The sequence below is a fragment of the Castanea sativa genome, chromosome 10, assembly GCF_040712315.1.
Source record: "Castanea sativa cultivar Marrone di Chiusa Pesio chromosome 10, ASM4071231v1".
Classification (NCBI taxonomy): Eukaryota; Viridiplantae; Streptophyta; class Magnoliopsida; order Fagales; family Fagaceae; genus Castanea; species Castanea sativa.
In genome coordinates, this window is record NC_134022.1 from 18,662,944 (window position 1) to 18,685,672 (window position 22,729).

General features: G+C 35.3%; 1 protein-coding gene across 2 annotated transcripts; it reads right to left on the reverse strand.

Moving 5' to 3' along the window:
• Positions 1-12,324: 12,324 nt before the first annotated feature.
• Positions 12,325-22,633, reverse strand: LOC142611596 (BRCT domain-containing protein At4g02110-like). Of its 2 annotated transcripts, XM_075783672.1 has the most exons (10): positions 22,445-22,633; positions 22,256-22,345; positions 21,385-21,489; positions 20,691-20,792; positions 20,471-20,555; positions 19,208-19,277; positions 19,006-19,050; positions 13,813-16,119; positions 13,350-13,566; positions 12,325-13,201 (listed from the first exon to the last, which is right to left on the reverse strand). In XM_075783672.1, exons 1-10 carry the CDS (start codon positions 22,523-22,525, stop codon positions 12,626-12,628), a joined length of 3,678 nt encoding a protein of 1,225 aa, XP_075639787.1. In that variant the 5' UTR covers positions 22,526-22,633; the 3' UTR covers positions 12,325-12,625. The 2 variants fall into 2 exon arrangements, with proteins under 2 accessions (XP_075639787.1, XP_075639788.1); XM_075783673.1 differs by lacking the exon at positions 22,445-22,633 and having other exon boundaries at positions 20,691-20,781; positions 22,256-22,275.
• Positions 22,634-22,729: the final 96 nt, after the last annotated feature.

The window sequence follows — 22,729 nt, forward strand, 5'->3', positions numbered from 1 at the left end:
TTTTCAAGATAACATTCTTTGCATTGCTTGAAATATGAGGATATAGGGTGATACCTTGGGAACGTATCTTAAAATTAGTTAAATGTGTGACTGGGCATACTACAAATACCTTGTCACTGCTGTGGCTGGTGGTGGAATTTGAGGATCAGGGCACATGTCACTCTTGATGGCCTCCAGGTGTTGGGGAATGTTGCATGTGGAATGGGTCAACAGCTCAAAAATATAGGGACATGAGTTCAAGTTGGTGCAAAGCTGGCCTTGGTTGATCATAATTTTGCCTTATGCTTAGTACAAGTTTGGATGGTTGCAATCTTCTTTCAGGATATGCCTTGACGTGTTCTGATAAGTCCAATTAGGAGAAGAAAAATAGAAAGAGCATAATTATCGAATTGACTTCACTAATTTTTCATTTCTTTGTTTCTTCTTGCAAAGTTGGGAAAAAGTGCACTTGTGCTCAAGTGATGCTTATTCTCAATTTTTGTTGCAAAGCATTATTATGCCATGGCGTATGCAAAATTGCTTATTTCATGTTTCTTTGTTTCATCATGCAATAACAACCAAACCTTAGTCCCAAAATTTTGCGGTATCTTTGTTTCATCATAATTATTGAATTGACTTCACAGATGTTTCATATCTTTGTTTTCTTCTTGCCCAAAAATTGGATCTCTATGTATAATTTTCCTTAAGAATATGTTAAAATCATTCCAGAAATACCCATATCTTCTGTTTTAATATTTGTTTTTCCCTTTATCGATGTATTCTCCCTTGTTAGCATCCCCCATACTATATTTTAATGGGAATTAGGTTATCTATTTTTCTTTGTAGGTTTGGTTTATGGGCAAATACTCTCACATTTCAGTTGAGTTCGATAATGTAAGCAGATTGAGACTTATTCAAATCTCAATCCAAGTTTATCTACTTGTTATTAATTTTTTAATAATAGGAATATAATTTTTGAACTGCACAGCGCAGCTTCTTGGTTATAAATATATTCTGTGTTTGACGTGCATACACAGCAGAGCATTTAATGTAGAATATATATACACTCACAATCATTCTATTTTTCACTGGGAATCTGCTACGTGACTAGTGAACTTAATTGCGTCTGAAATAAGAGTTCAACTTTGGAAAAATCTTATGAACCTCTACCTGTCATCTATTCCTTTGTGTCCTAGTTCTTTTTTGTAGCCTGTTATATACTGAAATTATTGAGCTATTGTGTTATTGTTTCTGTTAACATATATAGTGTTGTGGGCTTTAGGCCCAACTAGTTTACTTGTTTAGCACTCTTACTTGTATAGCACTCTTACTTGTACTACACTCATATTTACTTGTACTGCACTCATATGCCTCCTATATAAAGGCACTCATGTATATTATTTCAGTGTGAAATACAATACTATTGAATTCAGTATTTCTAACATGGTATCAGAGCCACTGCTCTGACCTTTTCTTCGCAGTCTTGTCTTTATTGGTGTAACTCCATTCTTAATATTGCTTCTGCTGTCACAACAACTGCCACAGCCTTTCGCCATTGAACCTTCGAGTCTTCCAGACATCGTCCTCAGGTTCCGGACCTGTAGCAGCCGCCATTGGGGAGTTCGAACACTGCAAAGACCACTGCCTTTTCCGGCACCGCCGTGAATATTGCTTCGAAAATTTTTTCGAAGGTTTCAAGAAGATCGTCTTGCTCAGATCTACTTGTTCGTGAAAACCTCACAGTCATCGGAGTCTCCACGCGCCCTCACGCGCCGCCACGCGCCAAATTGATTCTGCCACGTCAGCTTGACACGTCATCTGCCACGTCAGCCTGCCACGTCATCTTGCCACATCAGCCTGCCACGTTATCACTGACGTCACCTTCCAGCGCGCTGCTGACATCACCTTTGACCGTTGACTTTAACCGTTGACTTTTTCTGGAGTTGACTTTTTGCGGCCCAAGTTCTCCTTACTCAGTTTTTCGCGTAAATTTCATTTTTGCAATCCATTTTTGCATATTTTGCTTCTAAATGAAGAATAAGGACAGGTCTTCTTCCTTTTGCAACAATCATCGCAGACAATCTAGTAAACGCTTTTGCAATTTTTGCAAACGTTTTGGCCATAATATTGAGACTTGCTTTCAGCGCAATAAATCAGCTGTTTGAGGTTCTTCTGCCACTATTGCTAACATTGAGAGTGTCCAACCAATGGCTCCCGTCTTTACACAGTCTAAGTCTTCAGGTCGCACTTTCACCATGACCACAGATGACCTTAAAAACATCATCGCCAATGTTATTCGTATGGTTGGTAATGCATCTTATTCCTCTTCTCTCTCAGCTTTGTCTAGTATGTCTCCTTCCTCTTGGCTTATGGATTCTGCTTGTTGCAATCACATGACACCTCACTCGTCCTTATTTTCTGAACTTAAACCTGCACCACACCCTCTTACTATTCGCACAACAAATGGTTCCACAATGTCTGGTCATAATATTGGTTCCGTTTCAACCTCCAACTTCTCCGTTTCTAGGGTCTTTAATGTTCCTGACCTTTCTTACAATTTGTTTTCTGTGGGACAATTAGCTGAGTTGGGTTATCGAATCATATTTGATTATTCTGGGTGTATTGTGCAGGATCCAAGGATGGGACAAGAGCTAGGGACCGGTCCCAGAGTTGGGCGTATGTTTCCCGTGGACAACCTTCGTCTTCCACTTGTTGCTCCTGTTTCTATTGCCGCAGTTGCTGCAGTTTCCTCTATTTCTTCTCTTGCTCTTTGGCATGCTCGACTTGGTCACGCATCTTCTTCCCGTGTACAACAATTGGCTTCTAGAGGTTTGCTAGGTTCAGTGTCTACATAAAATTTTGATTGTGTTTCATGTCAATTAGGAAAACAACCAGCTTTGCCTTTCAATTCTAGTGAATCTATATCCACTGATATCTTTGACCTTATTCTTTCTGATGTTTGGGGACCTTCCTCTGTCTCTAGTGTTGGTGGATCTCGATATTTTGTTGTCTTTGTTGATGATTACTCTCGCTATAGCTGAATTTTTAATATGAAACATCGTTCTGAATTATTGCAAGTATATTCTAATTTTGCAAAAATGGTTGAAACTCAATTTTCCAAACATCTCAAAATTTTTCGATCTAATAATGCTCTTGAGTACACTCAATATGCTTTCCAAGCTGTTTTGCATTCCTATGGCACTGTTCATCAACTAACTTGTCCAGGTACCTCTCAGCAAAATGGTAGAGCCGAACGAAAACTTCATCATATTCTTGACACTGTTCGTGCTCTTCTTCTCTCTGCCAAAGTTCCTGCTCCTTTTTGGGGCGAAGCTGCTCTTCATGCTGTTCATACTATTAATCGCATTCCCAGTCCTGTCATCCAAAATCAAACTTCATATGAGCGCCTTTTTGGGTCACCTCCAGACTATCACCACCTACGCTCATTCGGCTCTGCTTGTTTCGTTCTTCTTCAGCTACATGAGCATAACAAACTTGAGCCTAGGTCAAGACTTTGTTGTTTTCTTGGTTATGGCGAAACTCAAAAGGGGTATCGGTGTTATGATCCTATTTCTCATCGTCTTCGTGTCTCCCGCAATGTTGTCTTTTGGGAACATCGCCTCTTTGTCGAGCTCTCTCACTTCCGTGCTTCTTTATCTTCCTCTTCTGTCTTAGATCTATTTCCAGATGAGACGCAAATTCCTTCTGTAGCTGCTCCTAACCCTCCTATAGCTGATCCTGATCCTCCTGTAGCTACTCCTGATTCTCCTATTAACTTCTCTGTCCAACCACCAGAAATCCTTGATCCCTTTCCTAGTTCCCCTTTTAATGAACAGGTCGAAGATGAACAGGTCGAAGACGAGCTACCTAACCTTGATCCTGGTTCCCCTGCTCCTGCTCCGCCTGAAGATCATGTACAAGACATTCCACCTCGTCACTCAACTCGGGTAAGGTCCATCCTTGCACATTTACTTGACTATCATTGTTACACTGCCTTTGCTACACTACACGAGCCTCACACCTATCGTGAGGCTTCCACTGACCCTTTATGGCAAATTGCAATGAAAGAGGAACTTGATGCATTATCTAAAAACCATACTTGGGACTTGGTCACTCTCCCCTTTGGGAAATTTATGGTTGGTTGTAGGTAGATCTACAAGATTAAAACTCGCTCTGATCGGTCCATTGAGCGCTACAAAGTTCTTCTTGTTGCAAAAGGTTTTACACAGGAATATGGGATTGATTATAAAGAGACCTTTGCTCCGGTTGCTCGTATCTCATCTATTCGTGCCCTCTTAGTTGTTGCTACTGCCAGTAAATGGGATCTTTTCCAAATGGATGTCAAAAATGCATTCCTTAATGGGGATTTAAGTGAAAAAGTTTATATGCAACCTCCTCATGGTCTCTCTGTTGAATCAAATAAGGTTTGTCACCTTCGACGTGCACTTTATGGCTTTAAACAAGCTCCACGTGCTTGGTTTGCCAAATTCAACTCTACCATCTCTCGTTTGGGTTACATGGCCAGTCATTATGATTCTGCTTTATTTCTTCGTCACACTGACAAATGCATTATTTTACTTCTCCTGTATGTGGATTATATGATCATAACTGGTGATGACCTCAGTGGCATTCAAGAACTCAAGGATTTTCTTAGTCAGCAGTTTGAGATGAAAGATCTTGGACATCTCAGCTACTTCTTGGGTCTTGAAATCACTCATTCTACAGATGGACTTTACATTACTCAAGCTAAATATGCCTCTGAACTCTTGTCTAGAGCTGGACTCACTGATAGCAAGACTGTTGACACTCCAGTCGAGCTTAATGCGCATTTGACTCCCTCAGGGGGGAAACCATTGTCTAATCCCTCTCTTTACAAACGCTTAGTTGGCAACCTAGTTTATCTCACTGTTACTCGTCCAGACATTTCCTATGCTGTTCACCAGGTGAACCAATATCTGTCTGCTCTACGATCGAATTACTATGCTGCTGTTCTGCGCATTCTTCGGTACCTAAAGGGCACTCTCTTCCATGGTCTTTTCTACTCTGCTCGGTCTCCTCTTGTTCTCCGTGCATTTTCTGATGCTGATTGGGCAGGAGATCCCACTGATCGCAGGTCCACCACTGGTTATTGCTTTCTTCTTGGTTCTTCTCTGATTTCTTGGCGAAGCAAGAAACAAACTCATGTGGCCCGTTCTAGTACTGAAGCAGAATATCGTGCCCTTGCTGATACCACATCTGAGCTTCTTTGGCTACGATGGCTTCTCAAAGACTTATGTGTGTCGACATCCTCTGCTACTCCTCTTTATTGTGACAACAAAAGTGCCATTCATATTGCTCACAATGATGTCTTCCATGAACGGACTAAACACATTGAGATCAATTATCATTTTATCAGTTATCATCTTATCCATGGTGCTCTCAAGCTAATCTCAGTCTCCTCTACAGATCAACTTGTAGATATCTTCACCAAGTCACATCCTAAGGGACGCCTTCGTACTTTGGTTGACAACCTCAAGTTGGTCTCACATCCACCTTGAGTTTGAGGGGGGCTGTTAACATATATAGTGTTGTGGGCTTTAGGCCCAACTAGTTTACTTGTTTAGCACTCTTACTTGTACTACACTCATATTTACTTGTACTGCACTCATATGCCTCCTATATAAAGGCACTCATGTATATTATTTCAGTGTAAAATACAATACTATTGAATTCAGTATTTCTAACAGTTGCATCTTCTATAAAAAAAATTTGCAGTCTATAGGACTCTATAGGGTTTTATGTATACGCTTAACCGTGATTATTCTGAAAGAATTATTCTACCACAATTAAGATTGTTAAATTTATCGTTCTCTAATTTCTCAATTACTTTAATAAGTAATAACTGTCACATACTTTATCATTTAGCTCCAGATTTACAGGTTGAAAAATATAGGCGTGTCACTGATATTTGGAGGGTCTAGAACAGTTTAGCTCACTATTTCTTTATATCTTATTGACATTGCATGTAAATTTGTACAAGCAAATTTGTGGTCCTCAGACATTTTTGTTCTTTTGATATTCAACAAAACAGGTTGTTTCAGTGGTCATGGAAAACTATGGAAGTCCTTATAAAGAGTCAGAGAACGTAGACCATGACAAGCAAGGTCCCTAGAATCGTTGGGTGCAAGAAGTCCTAAAAAATGAGGGTCATGTCTCTCATTCACCAGATATCACAATTAGGGTTCCTTCTTGGGGAACAATTGTGAATGAAAAAAGCGAAATACATATGTCAGTATAATATCTGTTGGTACCAAATACTGCAAATGCTTCATAGGATTTTTGTTTTTAATTCTTCAACTGTCAATGACTTGTCCTGGGTTTCTTCCACAGAGAATATGCCAAGAATCCTTGCTTTTGGTCCAGGGTCTGCCTGCATAACATGGCCAAGCTAGCCAAGGAGGCTTCAACAACGCGGTGTGTTCTGGAATCTTTGTTCCGTTACTTTGACAGTGAGAATTTATGGTCTCCTGAACATGGTCTTGCCTTGCCAGTCCCTAGAGGATATGCAGTTTTTAATGATAATTCTGGTATTTATAACTCAACTCATTTAGGATTTTGAGGTTCTTTACTGTTGTTTTTAAACATTAATGCTGTGGCCCTGCCCTTCAATTTCAGTTTTACTTTGATGATTAACAGCTCCTGCATTTTTCTTCTTTACCTCTTGCAGGGCAATATACACATTTCTTGCTATCCATTTTAATTAAGCATTTTGATCATAAAAATATCCTTAAACAACCCAAAATACAGCTTGACATTGTTCAGGTTACCTCCTCCCTTGCCCAAGATGCAAAGGTCCACCCTTCTGTAGCAATGATTGGTGCATAAAGTGATGTCATGAGGCATTTGCGGAAGAGCATACATTGTTCACTTGACGATGAGAATCTTGGAGCTGACAGCATAACTTGGGATAGAAGCTTTAGGGAATGGGTGGATGACTGCCTTGTACAGTTATCACATAAGGTGGTAATTATATTCCACAGCTCCTAAATCAATTTAAAATCCAAAATTTTATGGTCTAGTACTACTTCTTGATGCTTGTTATTGGTTTTAATTCACTTTTCAAATACTTAATGAGATTGTGTAATTTTTTAATTTTACATATTCTACTGCTTCAAAACATGGATACTTTAAACTAGCACCATATCTAAATTTAAGCTGATATAGATATTCTCGGATACCATAGGATACATCTTCAATTTATTATTATTATTATTATTATTTTCCTTTCCCTCTTTCTTGCTCACTTTTTTGAATGAAACTAATAGCTGCTTAACTAGTTTTAATATTTATAGATATCTTTTTTCAAAATATTAAGGGAAAAATTGCTTGATTTTAAAGTTTAAGGAGGAATTGTAAACTACCCCAAACATAAAGGATGAAAAGTGTTTTTTTTTTTTTCCTAAGTTTTTGTTTTTGTTTTTGTTTTTATGTGTAAACTATTTATTTTTACTTTAAATGGTGTGCAATGAAAAAAATTACAAAAAGTCAACTCAAGATAATTGTATGTGAAATAGTAAATTTTGGCTGAACAAAGCTGATTAAACCAACAAAAAATTTCTAAAAACATAATAGAATGACACAACATTTTCATAATACTTTTATAATTTTATTATATTTTATTTTGACTTGTAAAGAATTAACATCTCAGTAGTTTCGAAAATATTGTGACGACAACAAGATATTTTAACATTTTCACACAAAAAAATGCTACGTCCATGACATTTGACAACAAATCATAAGTAGTAGGCTGCTACAGGTTGTTATTGGTAGAAAAAAAAACGTAGCTACATTGGAAAGATTAAATTAGATCCAATAACAATTTACCACCTATGATTTGTTATGAAAGTGTTGTGAAAATATTGTAGATGTAGCACTTCTTTTTTCACAATACTTTTATTTTTATTTGGGGTTGGTTTTAGTATGATATTTTATTATTTTATTTTGACCTATAATGAATAACAACTCAACAATTGATAAAATATTGTGCCAATTTGTTGTGTTAATATTTTATTATAATGTGAAATAGTGCGAATTGGACAAACCAAAAATAATATAGCAAATCTACTGAAGCTTTACACATTCACAAAAAAAAAAAAGAAACAAACAAACAAACAAACCAGCGAAACAGTGAAAATTGAACAAACCAAAACTACTATAGCAAAGTTACATTCACTCTTTTTATATACAGAATATACATTGTACTAACAGTGTAAATTTATATTGTAAACATATAAAAACTGGCAAATGTGTACACATTTGCAAAATATGTACAATATTTTTTTTTTTTTTTTTTTTGCAAATGTATATAATATTTGCCACTTTTTATGTGTATACAATGTAAGCTTACATTACAAGTACAAAGGAAACATATAAAGATCTTAAAAAAACAAAAAACAAAAACAAGCTCAAACCAAATTGATGAACTTGAAAAAAAAAAAAAAAAGAAGAAGAAGAATGCTTACTAAACCAATAATACTGTTCCAAACACTGTTCATGAGCCTATTGGATCTTTTTATATATAGATAGAAGTGGTAAAGATGGGTAGCATAGGACTAAGGTGGAAGAAGAACATGTAGCTAGCCACTACCATTGTGTTGTACACTTGTACTTTACCTGTAAAAAGTACACACGCTTAAGCAAGAAAAATTGTTGTTACACTCACAATAGTGTCCTCTACATACATATTTTTTTTAAAAAAATTAAGATATCCACAATAAAATGTGAATAGTAATAGTGTGTACAAAAGATATATATACTAGCAAGCAAGGACGGACTCCAAATTTTAAATTAGCTGGGAGTTAGAGTATAAAAATAAAATAATAATAAAAACTCTAAATAGGTATCTATATAGTATTAAAAAATTATAAATACACAAAATTATTATTTCTAAATACATTAAGATGCAATCATTTACCAACAAAAACAAAAACAAAGTAATGTTTATTTTTAATACTAGACTGGTTAGGATTTTTTTTTTTTTTTTTTTTGGAAATTAGAGCATTCACAGTGGTAGTGCTAAAAATTTTAGCTTTTAGCATCTCAAAAAACTATTTTATCTTTTTTACCATCTCACCTTACAATACACAAAATATCAAATGTTCTATTTTTTTATCATTTCATTTAAAATAATATAAACAACTCATTAAAATAATAAATGAAGAGAGAGAGTTTGAGTTTTTTTAATTAAAAGAAGGGATATAATCTTAATAAAATATTGTTTTTATTTTTAACAACTTGCTAAAGTTAATTGCTATTTATACCAATTTACTGTAGTTGCAAAAAATTTAGCTTTAACTTCTCCTATAACACATGATTTTTTGGTTCTTTGGTGGTAAAATAGTTTTTTTTTTCTTTGCTAAAATATGATTGCCATTGTGAATATTTTATTGTTTTTATTAAGTTTTTGGGTTGGATAGTTGTTATTTTGGTGAAGTTAACTAGGCTTATTGAGAAAAAGAATGGCCTAAGGTTTTAGAAGGGAGTCCAATTACAAAAATAAGATATATAATAACTATAAAATAATAAAATAATAAAAAATTGGACCCAGAGGGGCCTGGGCCCCCACCTAGGTCTGTCCTTACTAGTAAGTATGGTAATCACTACTCAAAAAAATATTGAACAAATTACTCGAGGTTTTCTTTAAATAAATAAATATCTTGAATTCTTGACTACATCCATACCAATTGAACAATGTAAGTTGTCATTGAAAAACTCTCAACTACTATATTAATCTGTTAGTCATATATCAAATATGAATCGAAAGAATGATATCCTCTAACGTAATACAAATAGTGATAGAGAAGAGAAGTAGGGGTTGAACTTCAAATATACGGCAAAAAATACTATTACTTTTGAGCTATCACTTAGGTTCCAACACTTTAGTAATTAGACTAGGGAAGAGAAATGTTCACAAAAAATAATGTGCTAAACTTTACTAATGGTGACTCTTACCTCCAAATATTGGTTCAAGAATGTGCTAAACTTACTAATGGACATAGGCAAACATGTTTCCCCTATGTGGAAGATACATAGTTGAATCCCATCATTAAGTTCTTTATATAAACTAATTTCTATGGACATTGTGAAACCAAGTGAACAGTTTAATTTCTTGGATTCTGTTGGAGTGATTATCACGTGGATTTGGTGGATATATAACATGACCTAAACTCTTTTGTTTTTGTAGGAAGAATAGTGGAATGAACATTTTCTTATCAATATGCAGTCAGCGAAAATACTTATGTTTCCTTCATTTGTCCTCTAGAAAAAAGCAAATTTACCCTAAACAAAAGAGTTATTTTTTGCTACCAAATGAAAAAGGGACACCAAAGATTCTATTTTAATAAATAGTATAGATAAACAAACAAACAGATAAATGAATAAATTGGTCACTTATTGTTAATAAACCAAAAAAAAATACTCAGCACAAAGCCCTTTTAAGGTTTTTACTCTTTTAGCAGGAAGGAGTGAAGGCACTTTGGGTTAGCCCATAGTTTCTTAAAATGGGAATTTTTTTTTTTTTTTTTTCCATTTGGCCTTAAATTTTTAACAATTTCGTTAGTGGTGATGTTTGCAAAACAATATGAAAAAATAGCATCTCGAGTTTCTAAGACTCAAGTTTCATGATAGAACTCGAGTCTTAAATGCTTGACTTCCTGAGGTGGCAAACAAAAATTAACCACGTGGAATCCACATAGAACTCAAGTATATAATACTCCAGTTCCACCTCTGCACTTCTTCTTCCTCACCTGCTTCTACAGATTCATCCTCCGCGTTTTCCAGATCGGTTCTTCAGATCGTCTTCATCTTCCAAATCGCACTTCTTCTTCTTCCTTCGGATCTGGTTCTTCGGTGTTTCAGATCATCTTCATCTTCATGCATTTTCCAAATCGGTTCTTCAAATCGCATCTTCGGTTCTTCAGATAGTCTCATCTTCATCTTTGTTCTTCAGATACTTCTATAGAATTCGAGTCTGAAAAACTCAAGTTCCACGTGGATAAATCACTCCATCTCAGCACTAGAACTCGAGTCCTTAAGGCTCGATTTTGTTACCGAACTCAAGCTTCACAGACTTGAGATGCTAGTTTCCTAAATGATTTCAAAACCTTGTTAACTAACAATATTCTCTTCCAAGATTATGTTAGCCTGCAAATGACCTCCTTAAAATGGCCTAGCTCTTAAATCTTAATGTCATGACTAGAGAGGCCCACTTAACTCAAGTTTGTTGAATTAAACTTTGGAGGGACGGGCCGGGATATGGGAAAGGTTACCTCTAAATCGATTTGGAAAAAACTTCCTCCAACCCACAACTTGGTAGTTAAAAGACTATTTATATGTACATTTTAGTCGTATACAGTTTTTTTAATGAGTTATATAACTTGTTAAAATAAAACACAAATAGTTTTATAAATCATCACGTAGTAAGTTGAAGGAGATTTTTTCAAACTAGTTTGGATCAAAAAACTTGTAAAAAAAAAAATTAGTAACAATACTAGCTATGATGACATAAAAAAAAATATATATATATATATATATGTTCTTATAATGGATGGATTAATAATAAAAAAGTATATAAATTGAAAAAAAAATTTCAATAATATATTAAAATTGAACAATAAAATAGATTTTAAAAATAAAATAAAAATAAAAATTTCTTGACAAGCACATGTGAGAGAAGAGAAGACTCCTCCCACAGAGGTGAAAATTTTCTCAATCCAGATCCAACAATTTCATAGTAAGAAACGATTTTATTAATGCACTAGCCTCATCACATGCACTTCGCGCGTGTGCGATGAGACCTTTTTTCTTTTTTAGTTGTCATAGCAAAAAAAAAAAAAAATTAAGCTTTTTTATTTGATATATAATTTTTATTTTAAAAATCTAATTTATAAGTGAATAAATTAATTTAAAAATTAATAGAAACATGGTCCTATATTTTAGACAATATTTTAGTGAGAGTTAGAATTGCATTTTTACCGAATTTTCCTTTAATTTTGTCTCTACTTAAACATAAGACTATAGAAGCATTTTTAAACTAAAAAATAAAGAATCCAAACAAATAAAACCCTTTAAATAGTAGTATAGATAGTACAAAAAAATGCACTTGTTTAGAGTCTTTAGACCACATTTCAGTCTTTTTCTCCACTTCAAATTTTCTATTACAATTTAGTACCCAAAAAAAAAAGCATTCAAACCAAATCTTAGACAGAATCATGATGAAAGACGTTCGCGTTTCTTGGACAAGAGCAAGTTTACAACTAATCAAATTTGACAATTTTCTGCTAAACCAGTTTGAATCATTTATACGCATTTCTTAGACAAGAGAAAGATTACAACTAAAAAAAAATGCCAACATTTTCTTCCCTTGGTAAGTACTGCCACGAGAACAGTTGATATTTACATTACAGGTCCCCAAGTCAGATTGACTTCCATGGGTTTAAAATTTAAATAGCCCCACCATATTAATATAGTAAGGAATTTCTAATACTTCATTACAATCATCTGGGATCATTTATAATAAATTCTACTGCTATTACCACAACTAGACGTACAAAATTGATCAAAAATACCTTTTCTAAACCTGTAAGGGTTAAAAGCAAGATATCAAAAATCATTTCCTTTTTAATAAAGAGGACCCTTTCTTCTTTCTCTTAGCAGAGTTTGTGCTGAGTCTGCTTCCACTGCACTTGGGACAAAACCAGTCATCCTCTGGGACCTCTTGAAGTGGAGGATTACAACAATCTATGTGGGTACCAACCCCACAACCAACAGAACCACTTTCATTACCACAAATCAACATGACCTCCCCTCTATCACGAGAGCCACAAACTGTGCAGGCTATATCATTACTACCATTATCATCTGATGGTGTGGAGTCTGTGGACTCCTTGAGAATCTCTTCTGCCTTGCTCTGCAGGTAAGCAAATGACTTCTCTGCCCAAGCAATAGTGTTGTATAGAACATGTTTGTCAAGGGAGTACCCAGGCTTGCAAACATACTCGACCATGTAATCAGCTAGAACACAGGGTATCTCATGTTTCATAAACTCCTGGACCCACAAATCAACATGTGGCATGCCGGGGCTGATAATGGCAAAGTCAACTCGATCATTAAGAAATCGGGTATAAGGAGGAGAAGTTGCCAATATAGTCCCATCTCCAGCCTTCACAGCACGCTTAAGAGTATCCTGTTCGATCACACAAAATGAGATGTATTAAATAGAGTCTACAAACTGTAGTGCACACTAATTAAGTTTGTACAAGATATATATCCTTTGTAGAATATATGGGAAAATTTGCAGGCAAAAATTGTAAAATGAGATTTTAACAACATACCAAAGTTGGCGCTATGCATTCTCCATATATGATAATGCGCATTCCATAAAATGCACCATGACCTGTTTTCTCCCTCAAGTGCCGCCACTTCCTTGGAGCCTCCAAATTGATGGCACCATCTTCATTTAGGCCATTTTTGTACCATTCGTAAGATTCCTCATCCAAAAATCTTCCTGCCTGACTACAAGCAGTTAAATAATCGGTCTTAAGAATCCACCTGCATTCAAGATTGAATCAATTAGAACATTTGAACATCTATTCAAGATAACAAATCCTATGTAGCATATAGCAAGTTATCCCAAACTTCTCACAAGAATGGGCAAAGTTTTACAGTGTCTCCCAGATCAACTGGAGAATAAACCTTGATGTAAAAATACTATTTTTCTTGGCAAATAACACACCAGTTGGAATTCAATAAAATAAGGTTCCATTGTTATGCAAAGTTTTGAACTTATTTACATACCTTCCAGATGCAACAGCAGCAAAGAACTTCTCTGTCCTGCGAATTGGATCTGGGGTTATGAAGTGTGTAGCCTGGTATGACCATTGATGAGAATCTCGGCAAAGTTTTCCTTTCAAACGTCTAATAACTTGTTGAAACTCCTTTCTCTGTAGTCGATGCCCACTCAATATAAACCATGCAGGTTCAGTTTTCACTCTGTTTGGTATATCTCTTGCTGATGTTGAAGAATTTGGACTCACCTTCCCTGCCTTTTGATTGACCTTCCTTGGTGTCATATTAGAATTAACAGATGATTTCCCAACACACTCTTTGCCCTGACTTATATTTTGAACTGGCTTGTTCTCCTTCTCCGCTTCAACAGAGTTCTCTGACTTATTTGCAGGAATGGAGCAGCTCTTAGTTTTGGCAGAAGGAAGCAACACTCTCTCCTCCTTTTCTGTCCCAGTCCCCTCACTGTTCTCGGTCACAGTCTCTTCACCATCCTCACCTTTCTGAGATTTCATAATATCCATCTTCACCTTGTTTCTACCTATAGGGCGCTTTTTCCCTTTATTCATCTTCCCTTTCACACCATCTCCATCTAAGGTTGATTCAATATGTTCAAACTTCTTGTCACAAACTGCTTTTTCTGGTTTACTTCCCATAGTGCCTTCCTCTAAAGCCATCACGTCATGCACACTATTCTTGCAGTTATTTGTTATATGCTGTGTCTTGTCTGAATTCTCTTCCAAGATTGTACCTTCTTCATCTGTCAATGTAACCAGCCCAGACTTCTCTTCACTAAGTGGCTTCTCCAACTCATGTTCAAGCCTGTCCTCTGGAGCCTCAGTTTCATCATCCATCAATTCATTTTTATTCTCTCTATCATCCCCAGACTTCAGGGCATCTCTCATCTCCAACTCCTTCACTGGTTCAATGTTATCAGTTGGAGGAGATATCTCAAGCAGCATAGAAACAGAAGACTTCTCATGATCTGCTGTCTCTTTCACTCCAACAGAATGAACCACAGCATCATTTTGGGAGGTCGCTTTATTTTTTTGTATATTATTAGTAGTTGACTTATATCTTGAACCCAAAGTCTTTCTGGCAGCCATCTTCTTCCTAATTGGTTTTGCAAACAAGTCATTTCCTCCTTCAAGCATGCTCAAATTGCCAGGCTTGTCAGATTTCACAGTCTCCAATTTTTTGTTACTGGGAGAAGACTCCACATTTTGCTTCTCATTCTCTCGCTTCCCTTTCTCTCCAACTATAGATTCCCCCATATCAAAATCTACAATGTCAGGCCTGGTGTATGAGGCAGACTTTCTTAAGCTCTGCAAAGATGATTGAGGTGTCTTCTCATCAACAAAGTTATCTTGCCCAGTCTTTGTAGTCACAATTTCGGAGAAAGGCATATCACATGTTAATGACTTCTCACTAGGAATTGAGGTTTTGGTTGTTGATATCTTAGCGAATGAGTTCGGTGCAGCATTCAGATTAGCAGCCTCATCCTTAGAAAGGTCATTATTTCCAAGTGGAAAATGGCTGTTAGTTCCACTGGGACCATCAATCAGAGTGGTTAGTTCCAATACCTGAATTTTATCACCCACCACTGGACTCCTTGTGATGCATGGTTTCACATTAAGGCTCACTTTTGGTGATTTAAAGCCAGCACAAGAAACATCTGCCGTCCTCTTTTGAGGTAACAAACCACTTGACTCTCCTCTATTGACTATATTAGTTTCTTCCATAGATGTTTCAAGATGACCAGAGCCAAATCTGTCTGTCACTTGTTCCATCTTTAAGGAAAAGTTGTCAAAATCATCATTGACTTTACCCAGGGGCACTTTAGAATGATCACTTAAATTTCCTAATACTTCTCCAGAGTACATTGGAATTGAGGATCTCCTTAAGTGAATTAAAGGACTAAACTTGCCATCACGCTGAGTTGACCTTTTGGCACTTCCAGGAGTCGATTTCAAGTCATTTCCCACCTTTGAATGATCTGGAGTTCCATCAAGTGGGTCAGGTAGCTCATCAGAACTAGTGCTCTGATGGCGAAGTGCTTTAAGAACATCAAAATTATCGAAGCTTGAAGCCTGACCAGGTGATTTCTCTATTGTATTATCAGCATTCAATGGACCCTTGGGTGCAATCGAAAGTTCACCGACTGATTCGGGCGGCAATTCACAGGTTGTTGAGACCCCAATTTTTGAATTATGAGGACTCTTATTCATGTCTTTCCCCCCAGAGTGCCTCACAACAGTGTCTTCAGCCTCTTCTTCAGAATCCTTAGCCTCTGCTTCCAATATCTCCAACTCATAGCCACTGTTCAGAAAGAATGCGTTCAGTAGATAAATTGCCGTGGTATTCATACTTCAATTTACTCATATAGGCAAGGAGCTCAAGAAATGGAAAACAAAAAAAGCAAAACAAACAAAACAAAACAAACCATCAGGGACGACACAAATTTCAGTGTATTAAAATTGTAAAAATAACATTAAACACAACCATGATGCTTAAAAGTTAAAACTATGCTTATTTTGCTTAATTAAGAATATACTGACCCATCCACACAAACAACTTCTGCAGAAATCAAGGGTCCACGGGTTCTCACCAGCAAGTGCGTCGAGGTGAAATCTCCTTCTAAACCCAACACATTATGGCATTGGAATGCAGAGGCCAAAATGGCCAAGTACCACCCTTTTGCAAAATATTTTGCAATATACAACTATTTGTGAAATATTTAGCAATCTTCCACCTTTTTGAAACTCAAGTTTGTGAAATTCGAGTTTGTCGTGTAACTCAAGTTCCATAAATTTGAGTTCTTTGAAAAAAATAGCCTTCAAAATTGCCAAAAAAATTTTGATGGTACTCGAGTTCCAAAATTTTTCAAAATTTCTCCATGGTACTCAAGTTCCATGAAAATTCAAGTTCCCCAAACTCGAATATCCAAAAAGTGGTAGATCCCTACATATTTTCAAAACAGTGATAGATTGATATATATTTCGGTAAACAGTGCTATTGTGCCATTTTGGCCAGAATGCAAACGTAGTTTGTGTCAACCAGCAGAGTGTATAATTTCCTTCCTTTCCCCTCTTCTTTCTTGAATTATGGTAGAAGACCAAATTTAGGATCCAAAAATGTTTCTTAATAGTTCAATTGTGTATCACTCAGGTCATGCAATGATGGGGTTCAAGGCTCCAATAAGTTCAAATTGATCATTAATTTCTTTCTTCATTTTTTGTTTGTCAATCCATCTTATAGTTTTAACGGTAAATACACAAAATGGTGGTACCTAAGGATAGGATTCAAGGGCTGTTATTGATCCCAAAAAAGTAATTTTTTCAATATATGAACACAATAATTGAAAAGGCTAGCTTGTAAGATCGTGCGATGCACTAGATTTTTATCTATATCAATTTTGGTTTTAAGTATATGTATTCTCAATCTAATACATAAATTAATAATATGGTTTATGTATAATTTTTAGATACCAACTTGTACTAAATAATTTGTAACAAAAACCTTAGTTCAATAAAATATTAAGAACAATTTTCCTCTAAACTAATTTGAAGGAAAGTTCCTCCAACACATTACGGGTCCGTTTGGATACAGCTTATTGCTGAAAACTGAAAACTGAAAACTGAAAACACTGTACCAAAATAATTTTTAAATGTGTGAATAGTGCCGTGGGTCCCATTTTTAATTTTAAAAAATCTGAAAAGTGAAGTTTGTGGGTCCCGTGAACAGTACACGGGACCCACAGATGTGCTGAAAAGTCAGCAAATGCGGCTACTGTTCATGCACAGTAGCATGAACAGTAGCTGCTGTCCCCCTTGACCCGTGCATCAGCAGAAAAAAAAAAAAAAAAAAAAAAAAAAAAAAAAAAACGCAGCAGCAGCAGACGCAACGCAGATAATCTGTATCCAAACCGCACCTACGTGACAACTCAAAAGGCTATCCACATGTACATTACATGACCTGCTTAATAGTCATGTGACTTTTTTACATGATTTAATGAATCATGTGATTTAATACAGGTAGATGGTCCTCTAAATTGTTAAGTAATTAATTGGAGGAAAAGTGCACGTGTATAGTCTTTTGAGTTGCCAGGTAGCGGATTGGAGAAACTTTTATCCAAACCGATTTGTGGGGAAATCATGTTGGGGGGGGGGGGGGGGGGGGTGTAAATACTTGTTACCAAAAAATAAGGGAGAACATTGATTTATTTTTTAAGAGGAGATTATAACTACACCAAAGTTAAGGGAAGTTCAATATGCTTATTAATTAATGAAACATTAATAATAACAATAGTTAACGTATATAATTATAACATTAGTAGGGGTGTCCAGCGTCCCTACTAACATCACATTGCATTAAAAACATTGGGACTAAGGCTTGGTTGTTGTTATTGAATTAATAGTTTTCTAATAAAAAAATAAAGAAAAAATGACATGTAGCGAAAGTATAAGCCTTAACACAGCAATGTGGCATACTTTTGACGTTTTGGGGGGTTTTTAGATCTGAACTTTCTCTAAATTGCAGCTTTAGAAGTTTGATTTCTTTTCATTGTAGTTAAAAAAAATCCTAACAAAGGGGAATAAACTACTTCTTTCCAATAAATCAGGAAGAACACAGCTTGATTTTTGAAGTTTAAATGGCATTGCAACTGCATCATAGTTAGGGGAAGCACAATTTGCCCATTAATTAATGCAATATTAATAATAGTTAATGTATTTAAGTATAACATGAATATCAATTGAGTTTTTAATAAACATAATAGGTAGATAGTGGGAGAGAGGGAGTTCGAAGGTGGGGAGTTTGAACCTTAGACATGAGGCACTATGAAGGATGCCATTACTACTAGGCTATCACTTGAACAGGTGAACCCAGGAAAAAAATAAAAAATAAAATGACACGTGGTGAAAGTCTAGGCCTTAACACCACTATATGACATACTTAATAAATTTCTAGGGTTTTCAGAACTGAACTTTCTCTAAGTTTCAGCTTTTACATTATCATATAATATATCATAAAGAAGGAACAAATATACCTGTGCATGCATGCATAGTATGTAATTAGCTTCTCATCATCAATCATATAAATAAATAACCCCACCCCCCACCCCGCCCAAAAAAAAAAAACCCTTTTGATGCATGCCATAGAAGTAGCACAGTCAAACCCACACAATGTCAGATTCATATGCCTCACCTCTTGTTATAGTTAAGTTCCGGCAGAAGCTTCCAATCCTTTAAGCTGCAGAAAAATAACAGGCCAATCAGATAAAAGAAAACCTCAATTCATACAAAAAAGACAGAATCTCATTTTTCAAAGATTCTGAAACAGATAATTTTGTTCATCCTATAGGCTTCAAAATTTCAAAACATAAAAGAATAATAGAACCTCAACATACCAATCTTCCAACCATCGATGACTGACAAGCTTTATTGTATGGATTTTTTTGGCAAGTTCATACTTCTCACCTACATAAAACAATAGACTCCATAAAAATTTAGCGCTACTTAACTATTCATAGTCCACAAAATTCAGATGTAAAGTGTTGAAGAAACCTTAAACCAGATATACCAATAACTCAAACTAAATAATTCACAAACAACCTTCAATTTAATATTATAAATTGATTGTGGCAAAACTTCCCAAAATTAATTTTCTCCAAGTGTCTCTCATGGCATTCAACTAACAAAAACTGCCCATCAATATAAAACAACTTTAAGACATTTTGCATGAAAAATAATTTGTTAATGCCTTGCAAATTCATCTAATCAAAATTTATTCTATACAGCCCACATGTGAAGTCCAATATATTGTTTGGGTAAAAACAATTTTTAATTTGGGTTGAGATCTTAAGTATAATAGTTCTTTAGCTTATTATTCTAACTACAAGTACTAAAACCGCTAACACAAGAGTCCTCATACATATGTGTGCTCAATGTACTCGAAGAATAGAAAGAGTTTCTCAATGAAATATTAAGTGCTCAGTATTAAGGCATATTGGCCTTACTATTCTTTTATCCTTTTCTCTTCTCTCTTCCCTTCTCTTTAATATTTTGTCACAATTCACAAACACTATTCACACTTTGCGTACAGATTCAAGTTTCATTTCTTCATACCTCTTTGTAACCCTAAATCAATTTTACTCTTCCCTGTAATATCATAGTCATTCTTGAACAGTAACCCTTCTTTCTAAAGTAACTAAACCACAAATTCACAAATCCTCCCAACCCTAAGCCTGCCACAAGCAAAGATTTACCAGAATTTTGCAGTATTGACAGAGCAGCCACTCACAAAAAGTCCACCATAACCATATAATATATTGACCACAAATTTCAATCCTAAGCCATGTTTGGATGCCATTTTCAGACTTAGATCAACTGACACGTTCCACTAATTATAGGATCATGACTACAATAGAGTTTCTTTTCTGAAAAACCAAAAAATAAATGAATATGGCTCAGAAAGATATAGCTCCTGCTCACTCAAAATGCATAACAAGGCTACCAAAAAAACTATGCAAGAAGGAAATTCCATTGAGGAACACCCAGGAAAACACACACACTCACTAAGAAAGGAAGATTAGTAAATGCAGCATGATATGAAATCGCAAATCATATTTCATTGTATACACCCTCTGTCACTGGGAACATGGGAAACGCACCCTCAAATTTATAGCATATGAGATGAGTAACCTTGTTTGCCACCAATGGCTTAGAGAATTGAGCACCCATCAAGTTGACCATTGTCTGATACGAAAAACAAATTCAATTCGTTATGTCCTTTCACGAAACCACTATCTATAAATAACTACTTTTAGGAACTGTACTCAGTAACATAAAGCAGTATAAAGCAGCAGCAGGATGAAAGAGGCAAATGCATACCATAACGTCATCTCGATCTTGCCGCTGATAGCCAGTTAAGCATATGATTAAATTTTTTGCACCCGGTATACCATTCAGATCTTTGAGTGGCCTGTACATGATCTGTTAAAAAGTAAACATAAATATCTAATACTAGTACACAGTAATACAAGAAGAAAAAGTATCCAAAAGAAAACATAGATTAAGAGCTTTTTTTGTTCACTGATGGTTTCTAAAACCATGGGTGGACACAAATTCTTAAAAAAAAAAAAAAAAAAAAAGACTTTAAAGTTTCACACGAGTCCACCCAAATCAGAAACATAATTGTAGGCAATTGTGCATGATGTTGATGTCTAATCTCCCTTATGTGCTTTGATTCAAATATTCATATACAGAACTAAGGCAATAAAAGAAAACCATGAAAATATTTCCAAACTTTAAAAACCACAAAATGCAAAATCTCCCCTAGCTCATACTGAAATTTTTTACTGTGAATGTGAATGAGATATATTCAACTATGTGCAATTGTCTTACATTTAAAGAGAAAGGTGCAAAATCAATCATAATATAAGGAGGATAAAAAAAAAAAATTAAGTAGCCCATAATGCTTTTAAGTTATAGCAATATATAACTTCAGTCTTTTTTTTTTCCTGTAAGTAACATATAAATTCAGTCTTTTTTCAAATATACAAAGAGAAATCGATAAGAAACATACTGAATTGGCATCAACGGGCATTCCGATATCAAAGGTATGCTCAACCCATAATGCTGTCACAAGAGTCTTACCATCATTTCGAGCCGCAATACATACAGGATTATCCTAAGCAATTCAACAACAAAATATAAATTAAATAATAAAACAAAATTTTGAAATTAACTATAGACTGAAATGTACTTTTCGTCCCTAAAGTTTGATCCAAGTTCAGTTCTTATTTCTTAAAATTAAAAAGTTACAATTTTATTCTTTATGATGTTAAAAGGTATCAATTTTTTCCATTCATGAGACGTTAAACTTATTCCAGATCACATCAACTTTTTATCATGCCACATTACCACTGCATCTACCAGGTATGCAATTATTTTACAAAGAGTATGTTAACAGATGCCCTTGTGTATTTGTTCATAACGCTAAAAAGGGGTCCTAAGAAACAAAAAACTAATAAACAAATATCCTTTAAACTAAAGTGGCTCGACCCCCCCCCCTGCATCAAAAGTCAATCGATTACAACACAAAATTCAACCTTAACCAATGCCCTTGGGTACTCTTTGTTTAACAACTGTTGAAATGTGACATGTTATGATTGCTGTACAATAAAAATAATGTTAATTACGAATCCAAGTGAAAGTACCTTTGCACCAATCACTACTTGTCAATAAAATAAGTTACTAAAAAAGTTGTGAACTTTTATGTCTCTATAATGAAATAAGCAAAGAAAATAATACCTATACTATACAAATTTTGAAGTACCAAATTGAGTGACAAAACTTGGAACCAAATTTAAGGAACAAAAAGTATATTTCAACCTAAACAACAATAATAATCAAAGCCCAAATTAAGTGACAAGAAACAACAGAATAGGACTTACATAAACAATCTTATCGACAATTACATGAGTACAACTTTGGTTGTACTGACAAACATCAACTCCGCCGCCATATACAAGTTTACACCGAACCTAACATAATTGCAACATTTTTATCAATTAAATAACAGCAACGTCAAAAATAATCTATAAATAAATAAAAACTTTCAATTTTCAGAGAGAGAGAGAGACCTTGTTTTCATTGACGGGATCGAAGCCGAAGAGAACGAAACGGACACCGAAAAACGCACTGGACGGAGAATTGCTTTCCATGAGTGAAACGAATTTCTCTTTGAGGAAATGAAGAGAAGGAGTGTGCAACGAGAGTTTAAATACGAAACTGAAGCGTAAAATGGAAGAAGAGGAAAAAGGGGGTTTTGTTTTGTTTAGTATATTAATATAAAATAAAAACTTGTGGAGGAAGAGTGAAAGAAATAGTGAGAGAGCGAGGGAGATTGTTTTTTGTTTCACTGATTT

Coding starts and splice junctions, on each gene's coding strand:
- LOC142611596 (XM_075783672.1), bottom strand. CDS start 22,525: ATGGAAAGCAATTCTCCGTCCAGTGCGTTTTTCGGTGTCCGTTTCGTT. Junction 20,556..20,690: donor AAGATCGAGATGACGTTATG/GTATGCATTTGC, acceptor TTTTCGTATCAG/ACAATGGTCAACTTGATGGG. Junction 13,567..13,812: donor GCTGCTGTTGCATCTGGAAG/GTATGTAAATAA, acceptor TCTTGAATGCAG/GTGGATTCTTAAGACCGATT.